Genomic DNA, 18,010 nt, shown 5'->3' with positions numbered 1-18,010 from the left:
GTCCAAACATTAAAAAACAAAAACAAACACAACCAAACAAAAGAAAACATGAAAGAAGAAAGGAAGCTATGCAAAATGTATATATTTCCTCTTCCATGGAATAATCTGCAATTTAACTGTTGTATGAAGGCTTAATTATCATCATAGACATTTGTATAGTTACAGTAGTCAGTGCCATTCAATACAATATTTACAGGTTTAGAGAAATTTCAACAATTAGGTAGCATTCCCCCGAATTTACAGTTTTTGAGCAAAAAAGGCATTTTTAGAATTTTACGAGTTTGTAGCTAATTTCAAATGAAACCATAACAAAACCCACCATCCCTTCCCCCAAAAGTGAAGCAAACCTGATTTTTAAGGAAGGCATTATTCCAAGGTTTTTCCACTGTGGTCACTATAGGACAGCTAAGACCGATCAGCTATCCTAATTCTGCATTTTACCAGTTTAAAAAAAAAAAAAAGCTACAAGCAATTTCTTGTTTGCTTTCGTTTGCAACACATGTTAGCACAATTAATATATCTGCTGTACAACTCAAGACGCGAAAAATGCAGATAACTTCTCTAAATCCTAAACTCCCCAAAATACCATTTCTAAAATGCTAATAAGTGTTCAAAGCAAGAGTATGCTAAATCAACACCAACTTTCCTACTGCCACGTGATGTGTTCTCTCAATTGGATAGTAACAGCTGCTCTTCTTTAAATGAAGCCCATTTTCTTTCTGGTCTCATTAGTGCAGCCCTACCCATCCAGCTGTATTAGTCACTTCCTGCATTAGCACTTGATCACCTATGTGGAATCAAAACACCTCTTATTACATCCAGATTACATCCAGAACAGTACACAGGTTTAACTGAAACACAGAAGCTGTAATTGAGCAAACCTGTCCTGTGCCATCATACATAAAGGTGTTGCCTGTGAAACACTCTGGATAAGAACTCTACAGCCTTAGAGAAAAACTAACTCCTTCCCCCCTCCCTCCCACCCCCAACCAAATTATGCTCAAAGAGAAGAGGGGAAAAAAAGGAGGAAAAGCAGACAAATGAAATCTTAACCTCATGGTTACTCCACTCTCTACTCCTAATTTCTGGCTCTTGAGAGACAGGTAAGAAAAGGGAGAACAAAATCAATAACTCTTCTGCTACTTAGGCAGGTGAAGTCTTCAAAAAAACATTTTGTAATGAGCTTTTATGATTTTATACTTTCAAATTTCACAACTGATCCAGTTTACTACCAAAAAATCTGCATTATTGAAGCACAAGGTTCTTGAGCTTGATCTTTAAAATCCGTGTGCTGAAATCACATGCTGCTGCTGAGTAACACACAAGCTAGTCCAGAAAGGAGATAAATCCCAACTCCTCCAAGCCACGTCACTTCCTATGACCCTGCAGTAAGGAGGGAAAGAAGCAAAAAAAAAAAAAAAAAAAACCCAAAAAACAGCTGTCATTTCACTGCTGTGAACATCAGGACAGCAAGGAACGGTGAAGAGTTTCTTAAGCCAGCTCTGAGTGATGTGTCCTGAAGGTTCAACCTTGGCTTTAGCGTCTCAGTTTAAAGCTACAGTGTGACACCACCAGTACAAAGTGTGGTCAGCTCTTGAAGAAATCTGCTATGTAGGTCATACTTGCTCAAAAGCAGCTGTACAGACAAAAGGACATGACATTTGACTACAAAGATCCTCCAGAAAAGAGGTCTTTCTCTCCTGGTCAATTATACATCATCAGGAAGAAAGAGACTTCAAAGATACAAAAGAGATAAGAGTCCATGGCCGAATAACAATTGCTTTCCCTAAAAAAATCACACAGCAACAGATGTTTGATTTCTTCCAATACAAAACTTTCACTTTAGTGGCATTGATGAATAATATATAATGTGGCCAAGTTAGCCCTAAGTTGTATAAACCTCTGCCTTTCAGAGTATGACTGCAAATACCATAAGCAAAAGGACCGCTATGGAAAGGAAATAGCATTTTAAAAAGCTCCTGACCGTGAAAAGGAAGCTCATCCAGGAAAAGGAAAGAGAGCAAAAGTTAGAAGCTGGTGAGAACAGAGGTCACCTTCCAGGATCTTCACAGCACTCATTAGATAAGCATATAACTTTTGAAGAAGCTCAACTTCCTGCTATAAATAAAGGTTTTATAACCCACTCAAAATACATATTAACAAGGCAATTAATTCATCTTTGTTTTCTTGCTCTTTGGGCAGCACTTCTGCATTTTTCAGGCATTTCAATAGGCCACTACCCAAGATATACTATTATTTCATATGTTCCAGATATAGTTCTCATCAGTTTTTCCACCCTGGGAAGACCCAGGGAACTACAGGCCAGTCAGTCTCACCTCTGTACCCAGCAAGATCACGGAGACGATCCTTCTCAGAACTATGCTAATGACATGGAAAGTAAGGAGGTGACTGGTGACAGCCAACATAGCTTCACTAAGGGCAAATTGTGACTGAAAAATTCAGCGGTCTTCTACAAAGGGGTCACAACATTGATAGATAAGGGAAGAGCAACTGACGTCACCTACCTAGACTCATTTGACACTGTCCCACACAACATCCTTGTCTCCAAATTGGAGAGACATGGGTTTGATGGATGCACCATTCAGTGGGTAAGGATTGGCTGGGTGACCACACTCAAAGAGTTGCAGTCAATGTCTCGATATCCAAGTGGAGATCAGTGACGAGTGGTGTTCCTCAGGGACTGGCGCTGTTCAACATCTTTGTCAGTGACATGGACAGTGGGATCAAGTGCACCCCCAGCAAGTTCACCAATGACACCAAGTTGTGTGGTGTGGTCAACATGCTAGAGAGAAAGGATGCCATCCAGAGGGACTTTGACAGGCTTGAGAGGCAGGCCCATGCAAACTTCAGGAAGGACAAAAGCAAGGTCCTGTACATGGGTCGGGGCAGTCCCAAGCACAAATACAAGCTGGGTGGAGAGTGGTTGAGAGTAGCCCTGAGAAAGACTTGGGGGTGTTAGTTGATGAGAAGCTCAACATGACCCAGCGATGTTCTCTTGCAGCCCAGAAAGCCAACCGTATCCTGGGCTGCATCAAGTGTGGCCAAGCAGGCTGAGGGAAGCGATTTTCCCCCTCTACACTCTTCTCATGAAACCACATTTGGAGCACTGCATTCAGCTCTGGGGCCCCCAGAAGTGAAAAGGGCATGAACCTATTGGAGTAAGCCCAGAGGAGGGCCACAAAGATGATCAGAGGGCTGGAACACCTCTCCTGTGAAAACAAGCTGAGAGAGTTGGATTGTTTGGCCTGGAGAAGAGAAGGCTCCAGGGAGACCTTACGGCAGCCTTCCAGTACCTGAAGGGGACCTACAAGCAAGCTGGAGAGGGACTTTTTACAAGGGCATGTAGTGATAGGACAAGGGGTAATGGCTTTAAACTGAAAGAGGGTAGAATTAGATTAGGTGTTATGAGGTAATTCTTCACCATGAGGGTGTTAAGACAGTGGAACAGGCTGCCCAGGAAACTTGTTGATGCCTCATCCCTGGAAGTGTTCAAGGCCAGGCTGGATGAGGTTTTGAGCAACCTGGTCTGGTGGAAGGTGCCCCTGCCCATGGCAGGGAGGTTAAAACTGGATGATCCTTAAGTTTCCTTCTAACTCAAACCATTCTTTGCTTTTACGATATTTGAAATAATCCATTAAAAATCATAAGCTTACATCTTTCAGAAACATTTTAAATGTTTCAGTGCCTGTTGCTGTGAGCATATATCAGTCTTTGTGTTTGTGTAAGATTTGTTCAAAACTAGCAGTACATTTGTCATGATAAGATTAGTGTCTGATACTGATTTCAGAGGCAAAAATTAAATTAATTAATGCTTCCATGAAATTTATATTCCCAGACTTCACTGGTCAACTCAGAGAAACTACATGAAACCAAAGTCCTGCAGGAGACCAATTTAGCCTGGTATAAACCTAACTTAACAAGAATTAAATAAAAATATCCTTTAATGCTACACAGTCCTCAAAGGTGCAAACACATGCAGGACATAAAAGACATAGGCCATGTGTGCTTTGCTACTCAGCCTCCAGCGCTGTGCAAAATTTCTTGATTTTCCCTGTGGATCTAACTTCTGCCTATAGTGGCTATGAAGAGCAAAGCAGCCTCAACAAGTTCATTTAGGCAGCTTGCAAGTATATTTTAGGATTAGTACAGAAACTCAACATTTATTGCATCTCAGACTTCTCAATAGCAAAGCGCTCTCTATGTACACCAGGCCAGGCACAGAGCCAGGATGGATTTCACCAGAATCCCCAGTAAGTCACCTTGAGCAATCAACATAAGTACTTTGAGGATTCTAAAATCCTTTCACAAAATTTGTCAGATATTACTACAAAAAACTGGAAGGAAAAAAACCTTAGAACAGGACATTAAGAAATAAATCCGGAATAAAGATGCTGCAGCCTGTCAAGTGAAACATAGAGCTAAACTAAAGACTAACAGAGAGGCAAGGAAGTTCAACAAAAAACAGCTACTACTTTACAGTAATTTACAACAACTCCAACCAGATGATAACTGTAATTTCACCAAAAAAAGAAAAATCAGAACAAATCCCACACCCAAAACACTCAATTTCTGATATTGATTTCCAGTGTTACATAGCTTTTGTTTGGTACCTTAGTCATGTGTTCTGTTCATTATTTTCATGTAAAAGTAATCTATGGAAATTAAAACAATCACTTTACTAATTGTTCTTTCTCTCATAAGTTTATTTATACAACAGTCTGACCGAATTCCCTTGGAGAGTTGTTTTACAAAGGCATCCTCTACAACCCAGGGTGCACCAGGTAACAGCAATGCAGTCCCTTCTCTGCCAACCGAGGAGGGCATCTGACTCTTGATTCAGCCAGATCAGTCCAACCAAAAATATAGTCTCGTAACTATAATTTTGGAGTTTATTTAAAAGCCATTTCTTCTAAAACCAGTCTGAAGTATATTACTTCAGATTCCTTGCAGACCAAAAAATGCTGAACACAAAGTATGACTTGAAGTGCACTGCTTGCAGGTACACATTCGGCATTAGGAAATACTTTGCTGTGTTCAATGGTTAAAAAAAAACTAATGCCAGACAATAAAACTCTTCCATTATTTCCTCATTGGACTTAAACTTATCCTCAATAGGGCATGCTCTCAGAAGCGTGGGTGTCCTTCCCATCCAGCTGGGCCAAATTCAGCACATAATGGTCCCACACATTGAGTCCCTACTGCTGGCATCAAAGGTGCTGGCCATGAGAACTGCTCAGATACTGGCATCCTTCTTCCCAAATTCACAGAGAGTGGAGGGGCTCTCTGAGATCCCTTTTATTTCCCAAATAGGCAGGCTCACACTGATTTCTAGTCTAACTTAATTCACATTTACGTTATGCCAAAATTTCTTTGGAAGTGCTCACCCAACTTACACTCTCTTGCATTTAGAGACAGTAGTCATTTCTCCTCACAGTTCTCACTATGTTAAAACAAACGGTTCTCCAACCACACAACAGCACTTTTCTCCTTGCAGTCCTTCTTGGTTCATGCCATTTTTCTTAAACACTGGTGCCTGAGATTCCAAATAAACCCTCCCCTCATGAAGTGGCCTCATTGCTCTCCTCTGCCTACTGCATTCTCAAGTATCATTACTAGCCTCTTGCATCATCTGTTATCATTATTCCAGATTTGCTCCCTCCTGGTAATGTTCCAACAGTCAGGTGGGCTTCTACTTGAGAAAAGAAAAGCATCACATGAAAACAATCAGCAAATAACCTCTTGCTCTTTCCTTTCACCAGAAGGTCTAATAAAACTTAAAATTCTCCTAAATCAGAACTTGATACAGAAGCTAAATAGTAAAGTAATATCAGAAAACTTACCTTCTGGTGCTAGTATATTATTGAGGCAAGGAGAGGGGACCCTCTCCTTGTCTTCTTTGCTTACCCCAAACATCCTAATGCTTCTCACTAAGAAACATGCTTCTAGCTTATGAAAGCTGTAGGCAGGGCCCATTCACAGCACCTGCTAGAAGTGTGGATTACACAGAGCTTAAAACCCAAACAAACATAACAAACATACTTGTAAAAAGTAGGCTTAAAATTTGTATGGGTCAAAAATCTAAACATGACAACTACAGAAAGAGAGTGAAAAATAAGATTTCGGAATAGTAATGAATTGGCTTTGATTGCCTTCTCCTTAAGCAAAGAGCTCAAGATAATGCATTCTAGTTCTTCATGACAGTGCTATTCCTTGGTCTGTTGTGCATTTTTAAACATGACATGCAATTTTAACATGACATTTAATAATAGTCTTCAGGCACTTTGTGTCTTCGCAAAAATTCCCAACAACTAAATCCCCCCCCCCCCAAATCTTTCTATCATTTAGAGCTCTGCCTCTTTTCACTTGTTATTCAATTAGCTAAGTAGCAGAAAGGAACTTCTTTTGAGAGCTCTTTGGTGCAGGAAAAATTTCTTTCAAGAAAATAATGATAATTGCTTGGCTGCAGCAAAATAAAACTGTTCAAAGAAGCAAGATCAAAAAAAGGGGTGTCCCATTTGCAAGAATACTCACATGAAAAACTTCACTTATAAAACTGCCTTGGGAATTATCTGTTCAATGCTATAAAGCACTTGGGGGTGCTTTAAAATCCCAGCTGGTTGAAAGTTTCTTATTTAACACCACCACAGGCAGCAGAGACAGGACTGGTGGGTACCAACCCTGGCTGGACTGAGAACCTCAGTGCTGGGAGCAGCTCAGAGAAACACTCTGGACTGTGCCACCACGCCTGACCAAGGGCTGTGGGTGCAGATGCACCTTCAGGTGCTGGACAAGCTGTCACTGCCATCTGGATTGTGAAAGAGGAAATGATGCAGCAACAGGACCAAATTGCAGCTTTGATTTCATCAAGCTCCAATGAAAACCTCTGCATGCACTCATCTTGGACAGGTTTTTTCCCCTTCCATCACGCCGCCTTTTCAATCATTTTGTACTGACAGGCTGTCACAGTTACAAAAATAAATGGCCCTGCTTAGCCATAGAGAATTTATTCAGTACCATGTTGTAGTGGAATAAACATTTGCATGCTGTGCATGAGACAATTAGGAACTGGGTAAGAAAAAAAAAAAAAGAATGGTTGTAAAAGGTTAATTTTAACCCAGTTTAGTTTTTCTGTGGGTTGATCAGATGTTGCAGAAACAGTAGAGACACCAAGTTGAATGAAGGGTGAGTAGTGATGCAAGCTAAAATGACTGTAAATGTTCAGTTTCAGACAAGCGGTCTACTTTTCTTGATACAGAAAGAAAACAAATGAGATCTAGAAGTAATTTTAGATCCTCAGTTTACTGGAAGTGATGGCTTGGCCTTGTCGGGATATGTGTCCATCTGTGTTGGCTTAGGTGAGGTCCTCATGAAGCATTACACTCTGGGATACTTCAGCCAGGATTTGCTGAGTTACTCTCACAAAAAGAAGGGCAAATCAGGCCTTCACATAAAACATCTATTGAGGCAAAGCACTCAGTAATGTCCACCAGCAGTAGTCACAACTCGCTATAAAGAGGTTTAAATCTTAGTGACTGGGAAGCTGCCAGTAATTTAAAATAAAATTAGAACTCCAGATAATGCCTTGAAAGAATGAACTTCTTCAGAAGTTTGAAAACTACTCTTAAGTGTTCCTGAGAAATACAACACAAGCAAGGCTGAATCTATATTATACAAATGGGTGAAAACTTCTGAGGTTGCTTTATTTCCATAGTCCATATGTAAGGAAAATGGGACAATACATACGTACATACTTTAAGATACTTCAGATTTTAATAATGTATTTCACTTCAGCCTTGAGGTTTAGATAGCCGTGCATACATCAATACCCATAAGTCTCTAACAGCAACAACATTTAGGCAGAACTCCAGTGTTCTACAACTGATTTTCTAGCCCTGCTCTGAGTAGGATTAGTTCACCACAATAAAATGCACTACTGCCACCATAATTCTCCCTGGAGTCTAACATCTACATTTTGTAGTTGGTATGCGACACTTGGTGTCCAAATACTATATGGGGCATGTTTGCTCTTTTGTGGATCCATCCATTCAAAAAAACTTTTAAGTTGCACATTCCTTCCCCTTTTCAAGCTCTATGCTAATACCATAAAGTTAACTAAGCAGAATTTCCAAGCTATTGCACAACTGAGCTCCACATGCACTTGAAAAAGCACTGAGCAGTTTACATACTTGCTTCTGTAAGGCCTTTAAAGGAGCACTTCTAAGCAGACAAATTATACCTGGCACTGCACAGGTGCGCTGGAGTGGAAAGGCACATGGTGTCCTCTCCCCAAAGCACGCTCCGCTCGCACGGCAAGCAACATCAAAATAGCTGAAAGTGCTAAGAAACCCTCCTCCACCACTTCTCTGCCCCCATACAATAGCAACAGTACTGACAACATTGAAGCACATCTTGCCTGTTCAGGAAAGCAGCCCTTCCCACAGCACCTCTGCAATCATATCACCAACATTAGGCTGCACCTACCTACTCGACCCCTCTCTGCTGCCTATAAGGTGCAGAAGTCTTCCAGCAGTCCCCTAAAATACTATCCCATTATTTTCCTGGAAGTCCTATACCAATGTTACATACTATAAACTGCTAAAATCTGGGGCAGGGTTAATTGTTTTTTTAAGGTTAGATTTATTCCTTGACCACCCCCATCCGATAGGAAACCAGACAGAGCTAGTCTCATTTCACTTTCTCACCACCATTTACCAGAATAACCAGCCAGTATTCAGCTGCAGGTACATACAGACGCCAAAGATCCACCTTATACATGGAGGCCACCAGTCTTCATGATTCCCTTCTGGTTTATGAAAGCTTATCCTGAGCAAGTCCACCTTGTGGGGCAAACCAATTCTTACAACATCACCAAGCACTTCCCATCCTGGCAATCTTCTTCTTGGTCTTTTTCCTTCCTTGTATTGTGTGAACAACTGCACAGAGCCACATCACAGCTGAAACAATTTGGATAGGACATCCCTTTCCTACAAGCTAAAGGCACAGAGTTGTTCAGATCCTCATCCTACACCTCTGAGCTGATACACGACCATTCCTATGAGATAAGGGAGCCAAATCAATCAAACTAGAAGTACCTATGATGTCAGTGCTAGCAAACACCACACAGCAGCATCAGCATGAATCAGCTTGAGAAAGCTAAGCTTTGCCCCTTGTATTTTCCACTGGTTTGTACTGTTCTTAAAAACACCACTAGGGAAAGAAAACCATGGAAGCATAAAGATATTTTTATAATTTGAATGTGATATTCTTTATAAAAGAGACATTTGCCATTTTATGACAGCACTATGCAGTCTACTAGCAAGCTTGTAAGGAAAAGAAAGCAGGATAACTTTAGAAATATCTTTATCTTTTCATGAAATTGTAATCTGGGAGGTACACAGCATTTCTCACAATTAAGTGAATAAACAGGAGCAACTGCACATCCCAACAAGCTTGTCAATGAAAATATACACTGATTGAAATTGAAACAGTGAGGTAGCTACTAAGGTAAGCGTGGACTCTAAGACATTTTTGTTCCAGTTCCAAAACTAGCTTAAACTACTGTTAAGCATCCAACATTCTGCACTGAAATCCATAAAGTTTTCTTCTGTAGGAGTAAAGTCTTGAATTTGGTATTAATTCCAATTTTTTTCCTATTTCACTTCCATTAAGCAACTGCTCTCACAATGCTTATTTAAATATACAATAAATGTATGCATGCCATAGCAGGAAAACATACATTTAAGAACTGGCTATTCAACAGGAATGCTGTTATTTTTACATTCACATTAACTTCCAAATAAAATTAATTTGCCTTACCATACATTTTTCAAGCATTTAAAACTGGACTCAAAAGTTAAATAACCTCTTCATCATTAGATAAATTTGTCACTTTTTCTATACTAGAAAAAGTTAAAATTACTTCGCTGATAAAATCCTATAGACAAGGACTTTTTAAAAAATATAATTTATATAGAAAGTACTAAAAAAAAAGGTAAGAGGAACAAGTACAAGCAGCTAAAGTATAGTGACAGAGAGATAAACCAGTGTAACTGGGTGGATAAACAATGCACTTCTTCACCATTTTAAATTCTTTTGAAGAAATTACAACCCTTACAACTCCTAATCATTTTGACAACGTATTTGCATCCTGGCCATGTAAGATATGTACTTTCCTTGAGCCTGGCCGGTTTAGACAGCAGGAAGCAAGATATTTGTATAAGAAAAAAGAGAAGAATGGAGGGCCAAGAGGCCCCACAGCAGTTGGAAGAACGGTTGTTCTGGGTGGAGAAACAGAGGAACAGGGCAGAGGTGAGCTGAAGGCCTTCCCAACCCCCATTTAACACATTTGTTTCTCTTTGTTTGGGCAATTAAAACCCAACAGTTCAGTTTTCAACCCATTTCACTTTAAAATCCCTGGACTGAAGCTCCTGGTAACAGCTGGAGGGAGCAGTGGGAGTGAAGGAACCCGGCAGACAATCTCATCATGACTAATACTGTGGTCCCCAGTGCCAACATCACCAGCAGACCAGCGAGGTGCAACATGCTGGCTATAGGAGGCAGCTGACAAGCAGGGCTTCTGCTTCACAGAAATTCTGCATTTTCAAAATGAGGTTTCAATCTGAACTAAAAAACAGTTCTCCATCTCCCACTGCAATTTCACATTCATAGGAAGCTTTTACCCTTCAAAATCAACCTTAATATCAACACCAACAAATTTGTGGCATCGCTGTAGGACTCACTATCTACCCTCACCCCTTTCTACCAACATCAAACATTTCATAACACCATTTATCCTCATCCCAGGAATTCAGGCTTTCCTGCATTAGCAAAACCCTTCCTGCAACTGTTCAAAGCAACACCATCCTTTCTATTCCAAACATCTCTGATCCTACAGATCAGAGATCACAGAAATCTTTGCTGTAAGAAGAACAGACACTCTTTTTCCTCTCCCCTCCATAATAGCACAGCTAACAAATGATGGCCACATATTGCAGGTCTACATCCAACAGACTTACCCAAACAAGAGAAAATCATAGCTATCCGTGTAAAGTAAGCTTGCAGCCACTTTACACAGGGAACAAACAGGAAACAAACATACCACACAAAGTGGTGGTATGTTGACAAGAGTATCTCAGCATTGCTCAAAACTAGTTTTATTTAAAAATAATTTAAAAGCATTCCCAGCAATGCCTGATTGTGTAAAACCTTGTACCAAACTTAAGTTTTGGCCCAAACTGGGTCCATCAACAAGCATTCAAGAGGGACTGGAAGCCAGCTATATGCCTAGTCAACTTTAAAGACTAATGCTTACAATCTTAAAGGCACTTGGGCATCATCCTGAACTGTGACAATAACCCTTGGGCAACTGGCTATGCAGCAGCATTTTGGCATTGGCACTGTATACAACATGTCAGGAGAACAGGACAGGCTTTCAGAAGCTGTTGGTTGAAAACAACAGTGAAGGAGTTTAGGTGGTCCTGCAGCTTACTGGCTCTTCACAGATGATGAACCAGGTCTATCTGCTTCCGCCTTCTACTTAGCAATATAGCCACCCTACAGTGGCTGAAGTGACTGGTTTGGTTTAGAAAGCCCGTAATCTAGGAGGTAATATATTCTCTTCTCCTCCTGCACCTCTCTTCCACCTTTGGAAACTTCTGTATTCTTGCAATATCATCTGAAGGGTGGTTGCTCACCCTGCCACCACCTCCTGGTAGCCAGCCTGCAGTCATCCTTGCAACTTGCCAGATGATGTTAAAGCATGTTTTTGGATTAATAACCCTCACAAAAACAGAACTTCTCCCCCACTGAATAACAGTGGCCCTTCTGAGCTCTGGTTTGACTCAGGGCAGAAGCAGATCATTAACCATCAGATGATTCAGCACTTGGTGCCTACATTTCTGCTGGCTGGTTTTCATCAGCTACCAGACTACAGCTTTGAAGGTGTATCATTTACATGACACAATCAGACACCTGAAGAGGCACACAGGTGTCAAGTCCCTCCAGTTCTGAGCTGGTAGAGTTTTAGGCAATACAGCCTAAATTCTCCCCTTCATTATGTGGCTTTATAATCACATTCCCCACAAAAATACTGACTGTAGCAGCCTGCTGCTTTTTTCCTCAGGTTCAGAATGAGATCATGCACAGAAAAGGGTTGAACACAAGATCTCAAGTCACAAGACTGGTAACAGGTCCCAGGCAGGGAGAAGACAATCGCCACATTTCATGCTCAGGAAAGGACAGCTGGATTTTAGTCTCACCAAAACCAGCCATACACAAAATACTGTTGGACACAGCCCCTCCCTGCCCCCCAAAATCCCTTCTGATTTACTCATGGCCACTAATCTCATTAGAGTTCCTATAATTAAAGCACCATAATATCTGATCAAGAATATAGTATGCTCTTTAAATTAACTCACTCAAAGACCTTTAATACAAGAATGACTGCTCCAAGAGAATTACAAGATTTACAAAATAAAGCATCACTAAAGAGCATAGGATCAAAACTGGATTATCAAGTTTCCTGATTTGCATGCAGAAAAAGCAGGCTGTCAAATCACCAAGATTTCTATAAAACTTTTACAGCCACATTATAGGAAAAATTAAACAAGTCTAAATACAATTATATATATATATATATATACACAGCTTCAAATATTTATTAGAGAACATACTGTACTTTATAGATGTTAAGAAATAGCAAATGTTATTTTGTTCTAGTCAATACTTGCTGAAAGGTGTGGAGTGAAACTGATGTTCTGAATAGCACTTGTCAGGTTTACAGACTGGGAAGATGAGAAAAAACACATAAACCGTAGTCTCTTTACCAGTCTAGTATAAATTAAATATAAAAACCTAATTAAACTTTAGGACTCCCCCCTCTCTTAAGTCAAAATTCTGCCCTATTTGTCTGTTTTTAAAGAAAATTTCCAAGCATTCCCCACACGCCACCCCCCTCCAGACACACAAATGGACAAAAAGCAAAACCAGGCGTAAATACTCCCTCTGACTCAGACATACAAGCAGCCAGGAGAGGTTCGGAAGTGAATCACTCATTTAGCAAACCTATGTGTGCGCACAGCTTCTGGAATAACCCAGGTTTGGTGCCACATTAAACGGAGAGGAAGATGGGAAGTGACGAAGATGTGAATGCAACATTACATCTGTGAGACTGAGTGCCCTGGTTCCTCCAAACTTCTCACCCTCCCACGCTCCCCTGACCCCAGTTTGTATTCTGGATGCACAAGTGTAGAAGCCCGAAGCTCCCAAACAAAGGGGAAATGGTTCTTCCACACTTCTGACCCTAATCCCACTTAGCATATACCTGAGAGTCCATGGAGATGACCTACGTGAGCACCAGAGTCTTGGAAGAGCACTGATATTTCAAACGTTCACACTCCTCAGCCTTAACAGTTTTATGTTTGTGAATTAGCATAAGAACAAAGAAGAGCTACGGGCTGCATTGATTTCTGGAAACGGGGCTTGTTGGGACTTGGCCCAGGCTCTGAGGGACCCACACCAGGTCATGAGGTGCAGTAGTCACAACCTCTTTCACAATAACCCATCACCCATACCTACCCCTCCCTCAATTTCTCAATTTCTCTGGGTCCAAGAGAATAAAATAACAGAATTTTTTTTTTTTTGTAAATGGTAGATAAACTGGCTGCAATCAGAGTCTGAAAAGCCCCGAGGGGTCTGCAAGTATTTGGCTGGGAGAAAGAACAGCTAAACTGAGGCAGAGGTAAAGTTATGCAATTAACCAAAAGTCAGGCTCCAGATCAGCCTGGGTGCTCCAGGCTCGCCTGCTAAGCTTCTGCGCCAGCCATTAAATCTTTGAAAGGGATTATGCAGCAAGGTGCCAGTGATAAGAGAGGTTGGATTTGACCTCTAAGGACCTTCCGATGCTACATTCCTAAATGAATTACCCTCATTTTCAGTATGCTGGTAACACTACAGACAAACTCTGCAGTTGGAGCATTTTCACCTGGATAATCTTCATTTCAGCAATGCCTAAAACTTCAGTTGATTTTCTGATCTCTAAAAGGCTCCAAGGCAGAAGTTTTGATGCTGTTATATGCTTGCATAGAAGAAGGCAGAATGCATTAACAGAGATTTTACTTTGCTATTCCATTAAGCATCATTTCAGAAATCACAGTGAAACCATCATCAGGAATTCAGCTTTTTTCACTGGGACATTAAAAGCAACATGAAATATTGTAAGCATTATACTTCTGCCAACATACTCCACATTTTCAGCAAGGAAGACCACTCCTCCAGAGATTTAGAATCAGTCAGTGTCCTCTCAAACAAAGGCCACAGATTGTTACTTCTCTGACAAGTAAACCAGATCTAAACAATGCATATTACTGCTTTGGGGTTTGTGTTTTTATTGTTTGTTTCTTTTCAACTTCAGGTACATTCCTAAATCAAGCTGAATGCATCCAAATTGAAAATGTTTAAATTTTCAAACAGAAACAGTTTTTCAACATTTACTCCTTTTGAACTTTTGGTATTTTTTTTTTTCTTTGCTACAAAAAGTGCTAAGTCTCAATGATGAAAGGAGCCTTCATATCTACCCTATACCGCCTTTCCACTCATCCTTCCTAGAAACTCCTCTAATATAAGTGACATGGAGAAGCCTTTTCTCTTTCTCCTCAGGATGAGTCACAGGGTCCTTCCACAGCACAACAAAAAGATAAATCACTTCTTGTTCTTCTCAAAGAAATATCACTTTCTTGTTCTTTTCAGAAAGGAAGATTGGGGACGAACACATCGGACGTTATTTGAGGATATTTTGTTTCCTTTTTCCCTGAACAAATGTATCAAGCAACTAAAATTCTGCCCCGTCATAACAGCATCTGTAACAACGTGCCCACAGAAGTGCTCTGTGAATCTCCCTCCTCAAGATCAGTATCCCTGCTGCAGATGCCCCCTCTGTTGCATCCATATGCCTGCCCATCTTTTTTTCACAGAAGCACCCATTTGGTTATCTGCCAAGCAGACCTTTTAGTAGCTGCTGGGATAAGATTTGCAGAGGGCTCAGCAATAGCAACAGCTTCCTTGAAGAGGGCATCCATGCACACACATCCAACAGCTGGCCAATGCTAAACCCACTTCATGGGTCATACAGCTGGTTCCCAGGCCAGCCAGCTGTTTCAGCCACCAAGCTGCTGGATCGTCCTCCAAGAGCCCAGCCTGAACCAGGCAGGAGAGCTCTCTGGTATGGCTTTAGCTACCAAATCACATAACTTCCATTAGACCACTGTAAGGTGCGGATACCTGCAGAAGCCAGAGGAATGTACCCTGACATCACACCACTTCACAATTTCCAGCTTCAAAACAAGATAACATTCTGACACAACTTCAGTGGCACATACATGCACTGGTAACATACTCTGAAAGCTTCCTGTGGGTTCCCAGTCCACCACTTAACTACAAACCAAAGCATTATGGGCTCTGTGCATGAAATCTCAAGAAGGCTTTTTAAGTGTTCCTGGGTTTCAGTATTACAGGACACATTCAAAACATGACTTCATTTCTCCCATCCATCGGATCTCATACTAAGCCCTTCCCTGTTACGTAAAGATAACAAAAATGATCCATAAAAATGCTAGCAAGCTTACTATTAGCCAGAATGAACACTATCAGCACTAATAAATGCCATATATGCCAACAATGACCAGAGAAAAGCACATGCTTCACTTTGGCCAGCACGTGCAATTTCTAAGCAGTGAAATGTTCCCTGGTCAGAACAGCCTGACAACTATTTATAGTGCTTGAGGGTAGCTGTAGCCGCCTATGCCGTCCTGACATACGCAGCCCAGGGGGAGCACAGACTTCCTCAGCACCGCTCCCTGCCACAACGGGTGTGAAAATTCATTCTATGACCAAACAAGCATGTCTCTACTGAGCACATCCCAAAAGTTTCTGTTGAATAAAAACACAAAGGTGGTTAAGCAAAGAGTGTGTTTTTGTTTTTCCCACATACCCATGCTTCTCCCATTGCTCTTTGGGTTTAGGACATGCCTACACTAGTGGCAGAAACAATGCACAAATGTTTTCTGATGATAAACTAGCCACTAAAAACACTAGCAAAGACAAGGCTTTGTTTTCAAGCTGCTGATTTCATTTTGAAACAGCAGCTCTGACTGACAAAACAGTGAAGAAGATACAAGCAGCTTGTGAGTACATCTAAGTACCCACCTAAGCACAGCAAGCAGCTATCTGCGCCCGGGATGGAAAAGCTGTCTTTTTTTGTTTGTTTGTTGTTGTTTTCTGTTTGTTTTGTTGTCCCCTCCCCCAGATGTTCTTGTTTACCTTTGTAACTGCGATTCTTCACGAACAGCCACACAGACACACCCCCTCACACACACTATTTTAATCTTACATAATTGGCATAGTACCAAACGTGATGTATTCCCAGAATAACAGGCCAAGCGGCTGCATCAAGGGCATGCCAGACACCCGCATGCACAAGCGCTGAGCAGTGCGAGGGGCTGCAGGACGGCAACCAAAATCCCCAGCCCCTAACTCCAAGAGTCGCCTCAGACGCAGCTGCTAACGCTCCCAAACTCCGTTCCTTACCATTCTTTGCACACATCTTTAAAGGAAGCTGGCGCCAGCCATGTAACAGCAAGAGACTGAGAATTCAAAGAGAAAATTCTTTAAAAGATGGGCAAGAGCCTAAAAACATAAAAGCGACCAACCCGACAGGCTGCGTAACAACGCACAAACACTTCGGGAACAAATGGTCATTAAATCGGCAGCTCATACGCAGGCGGCTGCCAAACGTGTTCCGTACGGGATGGGAAAGGTTTCCTACGCCAAGGCACAGAGCCGGAGCCCAACTCGTCGGGCGCACAAGCCGCGGAGCCGGACATGCAGTGATGCTCAAGCCCCTGACCCGCACAAGCAGCGGCTGCAGGTCGGGCTGGAGCTGCCTCTGCACCTTTTAACAGTTTTCCCCCCTTCAGCACAACTCAGCGGCATCTGCCGGGCCGTACCTGGGAGCTGAGGTACCGCTTGAGGCACTCCTCGCACACCGCCTTCTTGCAGCAGGACAGGGGCTTGATGGGCTTCTCCTCCAGGCACACTCGGCAACTCAGCACCAGCAGCGGCCCGAACTCCCCCGCGATCAGCCCGGAGAAGGGCTCGGGCAGCAGGTACAAGTCCACCACCTCGATGCTGCCGCCCGCCGACAGCGGGTCGCTGCCCGCCACCACCCCGCGCCGCGCCGGGGGCTGCCCCACGCCCAGGCCGCCGCCGCCCGGGCCGCCGCCGGAGGAGGCGGGGGCCGCCGCCGGCCGGTCGTTCTCCACGCAGTAGACGGTGCAGTACACGTGCCGCCGCGGGGGGCGGCGGCGGCCGTTGCCCTCCTCCGGCCCCTCCTCCGCCAGGGCCGCCGGCTCCCCCACGGCCGGCGGCTGCTCCGGCTCGGCCGCCGCCTCCGTCTCCTCCTCAGCCCCTCGCCGCCCAGGGCTGGCGGGAGACGGCGGCGGCTCCCCGCTTCGCCCCGGCCCAGCCGCTCCGCCGCTCGGAGCTAACTCCCGCAGTGGAGACGGCTCGTCCGGGCCCGGCTCCCGCGGGTCCCCGGCCGGGCTCGGCGGCGCGGCGGCGGCGGCCGCCCTCGGGGCGCTCAGCGAGCTCTGCTGCTCCCCCATCGCCGCCCGCCGCCGCCGCCGCTTCTTCCCATCCAGCCGCCTCCCGGCCCCGCTTCTGCTTCCGGGTCCCGAGCCCCGCGGCCCGCCGCGCTGAGCCCCGCGCCGCCTGCCCGCCCGCCCGCGGGCGCCGGCCGCCGCCGCCCGGCCTCCTCCCTGCGAGGCTGCGGGCGCGGAGGAGTGAACGGCGGGTGCCGCTCAAGTCAGCGCCACCCGCCGGGTCTCGGCCGGAGCCCGACCCCCATGCCGGGGACGACGCGGGCAGCCGACCCTGGTGCGGCGGGGCAGCACGCCCGGCCGCGCCCCGCAGCCGCCCCGGCCCTCCCCACGCGTCC

The 18,010-nt window shown here is 43.6% G+C and overlaps 1 protein-coding gene across 3 annotated transcripts in view; it reads right to left on the bottom strand.

Moving 5' to 3' along the window:
- The window catches only part of RNF217 (ring finger protein 217), a 64,787-nt gene extending 46,777 nt beyond the window's left edge, over positions 1-18,010 (bottom strand). Inside the window, exon 1 of one of the 3 annotated variants that reach the window (XM_065056831.1) lies at positions 17,022-18,010. In XM_065056831.1, coding sequence (XP_064912903.1) covers positions 17,022-17,678 — 657 coding nt within the window. In that variant the 5' untranslated portion in view covers positions 17,679-18,010. The remainder of the gene's footprint in view (positions 1-17,021) is intronic. The other 2 variants (XM_065056832.1, XM_065056830.1) reach the window with 2 other exon arrangements.

This window comes from Columba livia, chromosome 3, assembly GCF_036013475.1.
Source record: "Columba livia isolate bColLiv1 breed racing homer chromosome 3, bColLiv1.pat.W.v2, whole genome shotgun sequence".
Lineage (NCBI taxonomy): Eukaryota > Metazoa > Chordata > Aves > Columbiformes > Columbidae > Columba > Columba livia.
The sequence above is the reverse complement of the archived record's forward strand: the minus strand, read 5'-3'. Positions and strand labels throughout refer to the sequence as shown.